We start from the raw sequence: 4373 nt of genomic DNA, 5'->3' as shown, positions 1-4373 counted from the left end.
AACAACCCCCCACCCCCACCACCACCACACACACAGAGTGATTTAAAAAGACACCAATGTTTTTTCTCCATTTTCCAGCCTGAATCTATGATTAAAGCCACACGARCCTGGAAAAAAAAAGGATGTGTGCAACTTAAAGCCTAAAAATTCTCATCCAGTGATGTCATCAGTTCAGTCAGGTCCAGTATTTGGATAGAGACTCTACAGTTGTCATTTTAATGGTTTAACAAAACTCTAAAGTTACATTTAAACAACAAACATGGAATTAAAATACTTTTAGCTTGAATAATTCCACGCCTATAAAGGCAGGAAATTATGTAAGTCTGTGTACTTGTATTTGTTACATTTTTAGGACCGTTTCTGGTATACACATCTGGTCAAGACCAGTAGAGCTTAAGGGGACCAAAGACCAGCCTTAATATGGTGGAAATCCAGTTTTGGGTCAGGGTTAGGACCAAGGTGAGACCTGAGTTTAGCTTAGGTTTAGGGTCAGGCGACAGAAATGACCTGTATAACCGGTCCTAATAAGGACAGAAAAACAAACTTGTGTGAGTGTGTGTTTGAACTTGGGAATAGATTTTAACTGAACATTGTTGAGGATTATTTGTGATGTCTCAGCAGACAATCCCCCCTGCTGGGGCAAAGTGAGAAGATGTGCTTATTTTGAATGATGCTGCGTCATTGGTGACCACCAGACAGTTAGGATGGATGTAAGGAGATAAATGCTTCTGATGGGTATGGAGGAGGAGGGCATTTTTCAAAGAGAAACATCTCAATCATGTTACTCTGAGAAACTCAAATAACCTCAAGTTATAAAAGCTGAGGATTCATCAGTAATCTAACAATAAACAAGTTTAGAGACATTTTACCACCAGAAGACTAAACGAAAACAGAAAAACCTTCAAACAAAAAATAAAGAAAAAATAAATACAGTGGTACCTTGACTTAAGAGTGTCTCAACTAACGAGTTTTTTGAGATACAAGCAGTCTCTCAGATATATTTTATCTTTGAGTTGAGAGCTAAAATTTGGGTTACGAGCGAACTTCACACGCCCCACCACTAGATAGCGCCATGAACGCAGGAGTGAACACCGCAACAGGTCAGTTAGCTTTAAACAGTTAGCTTGTGGTTAAAACATTTGTGTTCCACTCAGTTATTTTTATAAAACTTCACGAACCAGTTTTTGCCAACTATGGGACCAAAAAAGGTGAGAGCAAAGGATGGCGCTGAGAAAAAGAAGTGAATGATGTGCATTGAACTGAAGAAAGAAATTATTGAAAAACACCAGAAAGGTGCGCGTGTAGTCGACTTAGCAAAGCAGTACGAGCGCAGCACTTCCACAGTCTGCACCATAGCTGTACCTTTTACAGAGTACTTACTTAATAAAACTACTGTAGTTCATTGCAGAAAATACATTCTGTTATGTATTTTTATTCAATTTTAGTTATTCATAATGATTTTATTGATATAAAACATGTAACAAAAAATAGTAGAGTTTTTTGGGGGTCCGGAACAGATTAAGGATATTTCAATTTCTTTCTATGGGGAACACTGATTTGACAAACAAGTAATTTGAGTTAAGAGCTCCATCTCAGAACGAATTAAACTTGTAACTCAAGGCACCACTGTACTGGTAAAGCATCAAGAAAGGAACATTTAGTCACTGTAATTAGACGTCAAAAACTACCATATTGTTTAATGGTGAACCTGTGGTTTCTAAACATTTTACTTTTCTCCAGAATAATAGCTTTCACGCTTGAATGAGAAATAATTTAAGATTAGCAGCAAACATGTGTGGAGATGTTATGAAAAAAAACTATCAAAACAAAAGCTTTAAGTTTCTCACAGATTTTGTTTGTCACTACAAAAGAGGACAAAGTTCAGTCAAATGAAAAGAGTATAGGCAGTGAAATTGAAGAGAACTCCAAAAGCAGCACAAAGAAAACTTAATCAAAACTTGGGAGACAAATTTGTTGTGAAAACAGGAAAAAAAGATTTTGTTTATAAACTTTGAGTGTGACAAAAGATCATTCTAGAAAGCTTTGCAGCATCCTTTATCTAAAAATAATAATAATAAAAATACCTGTTCTGCTTTTATTCATCTGCAGCATATTCAGATAAAAAACATTGACTTGATAAACTGAAAACAGGAGACTAGTCTTCTATCTCCCCTCATACTGAACACATTTCATCTACATTTTGTGGTCAACAACTCCAGACAACAGCAGAGGAAACTAAACTAAAATGTGTTTATTAAACTCTGCTCAAACATGGTTTTTATAATGTTCTTAGAGCATTAAGTGTAACTGAGTGTGTCTCAGTTAAACATTCTTTTAACTCGTCTGTTCAGCAGCCAGGTTCACAGCCTCAATTACACTTCTGGGTCTTAAACAAACTGAATGGTAAAAAGCTCAGCTGTTTATACCTCCAGGCTGAAAAGACTACCTGGAATAAATCTGGGATTGGAGTCAAAAATCGTGTTTCCATCCAGTTGTAGAGTGAATTTTTATCGAACTTTTCAAAATCCGCAAAAAATTAAATAAATAAAAATTAGAATCTAGACTGTTTCCATCTAGTTTCCCTCTCGACTGTTTAATGCTACTAAACGAGGCTACGCAACGCGTGATTACGTCAGACGAAGCTACGCAACGTGTGATTACTTCAGACGAGGCTATGCAACGCGTGATTACGTCAGACGAGGCTATGCAACGCGTGATTACGTCAGACGAAGCTAAGCAATGCGTGATTACGTCAGACGAGTCTACGCAACGTGTGATTACAGACGAGGCTACGCAACGCGTGATCACATCGGACGAGGCTACACAACGCGTGATTACGTCGGACAAGGCTACGCAACGCGTGATTACGTCAGACGAGGCTACAAAACACGTGATTATGTCAGACGAGGCTACACAATGCGTGATTACGTCAGACGAGTCTACGCAACGTGTGATTACAGACGAGGCTACGCAACGCGTGATTACGTCAGACGAGGCTACGCAACACGTGATTACGTCAGACGAGGCTACGCAATGCGTGATTACATCAGACGAGGCTACATAACGCGTGATTACGTCAGACGTCGGCGACAAGCTTTGCGGTAGTAAACAGGAAGTGAAACTTGCTAACTAGCAGAGGCTAATCATCTCAGGACAATGGAGCGATTTTCTCGTGAATGCCTTGCTATTGGGCAAGTTGTTATTATTCTCTCTTTTCAGCTAGTACAGGCTATGTTTAACGCTGCCAGGAGACGTAGGGAAATAAACGCAACGTTTTCGCACGTTTATGATAAAATCCGGGATGAGGCAAGAAAGCGGAAACAGCTGAACGTCACGTGAGGTAAACATGCGCTACGTCAGAATTTATTCGGCAAACGTGTTTCCATCTCCCGTTTTGTGCATTAACTACTTTGCTAATCATCCAAAAACCACCTCAAGCGAGCGTAAAAACTTTTTAGCAAATTGAGGGATATTTTTTCTAATTTTGCTGTTTCCATCCGACTTTGTTTTGGATTTTTAATGTGACACTTCTATATGTGCATCAAAAAGCCTTGATGGAAACATGGTTAAAGTCTCCTAGTTGCAGCCCTGTGGATAAAACCAGCTTCCTGCCAAATAGAGACAGGTAGCGTCTGTGAGACAAGGTGTGAAAGACAACTGAGATAAGGACAAAGCAGGTGTGGACTGATGACACCATGGTAAAGAGTCAGAGGGAGGAAAGTGATAAATGTGTGATGACGAGGACAGGCATAAATTTAAGATGCATTAAAAGCAGGTTATCTTTTTGTTTGGAGCTTCATTCTGGCTTTTTCATGGAACATCTTGGTACTGATGTTTTAAAAGCTGGAAAACATCTTGTGTCTGAAATCAGCATTTTAACAGAGCCTTCTGTCACCTACTGAAAACAGCCAGTGGGTGGTGAGTTTAGTGCCATGCTTACTTCTTCAGCCAGTCTGCAATATCCTTGGCGGTAGCTCCGTAGTTTTCATAGTGGTGAAGGAACTTCCCCTTCCTAAAAAACAAAGAACATCAAATAATGTTTAAACTATCAATAAACAGATGGGAGAACTAGGTCTTCTAGATCAGGGGTTCTTAACCTTTTTGACCTCAGGGCCCAATTTGTTGAACATAAAGAGACACGAGGCCCAGTCAGACATTACCAATGTATGGATCAAAATGATAATTATTCTAAACCTTGGTTTAATTTTTATTGTATTTACATTATAACTAAATTAGATACACTTACAGTTTAAAAGTAAAACTCCTGTCAAATAATCACAAGACATGATTATAACAAACATTTTTATATATAACCTGCCCATTATAACTAAATTAGATACACTTACAGTTTAAAAGTAAAACTCCTGTCAAAT

The 4373-nt window shown here is 38.5% G+C and overlaps 1 protein-coding gene across 1 annotated transcript in view; it reads right to left on the bottom strand.

The window, feature by feature from the left end:
• Positions 1 to 4373, bottom strand: part of pdia5 (protein disulfide isomerase family A, member 5) — a 127530-nt gene that overhangs the window by 52361 nt on the left and 70796 nt on the right. The window contains exons 10-11 of the mRNA XM_014025702.1: positions 3941 to 4012; positions 3613 to 3632 (exon numbers count right to left, since the gene is read on the bottom strand). Of these exons, the coding sequence (XP_013881156.1) occupies positions 3613 to 3632; positions 3941 to 4012 (92 nt within the window). The remainder of the gene's footprint in view (positions 1 to 3612; positions 3633 to 3940; positions 4013 to 4373) is intronic.

This window comes from Austrofundulus limnaeus, unplaced genomic scaffold, assembly GCF_001266775.1.
Source record: "Austrofundulus limnaeus strain Quisiro unplaced genomic scaffold, Austrofundulus_limnaeus-1.0 Scaffold492, whole genome shotgun sequence".
In the NCBI taxonomy this organism is placed as follows: domain Eukaryota; kingdom Metazoa; phylum Chordata; class Actinopteri; order Cyprinodontiformes; family Rivulidae; genus Austrofundulus; species Austrofundulus limnaeus.
The sequence above is the reverse complement of the archived record's forward strand: the minus strand, read 5'-3'. Positions and strand labels throughout refer to the sequence as shown.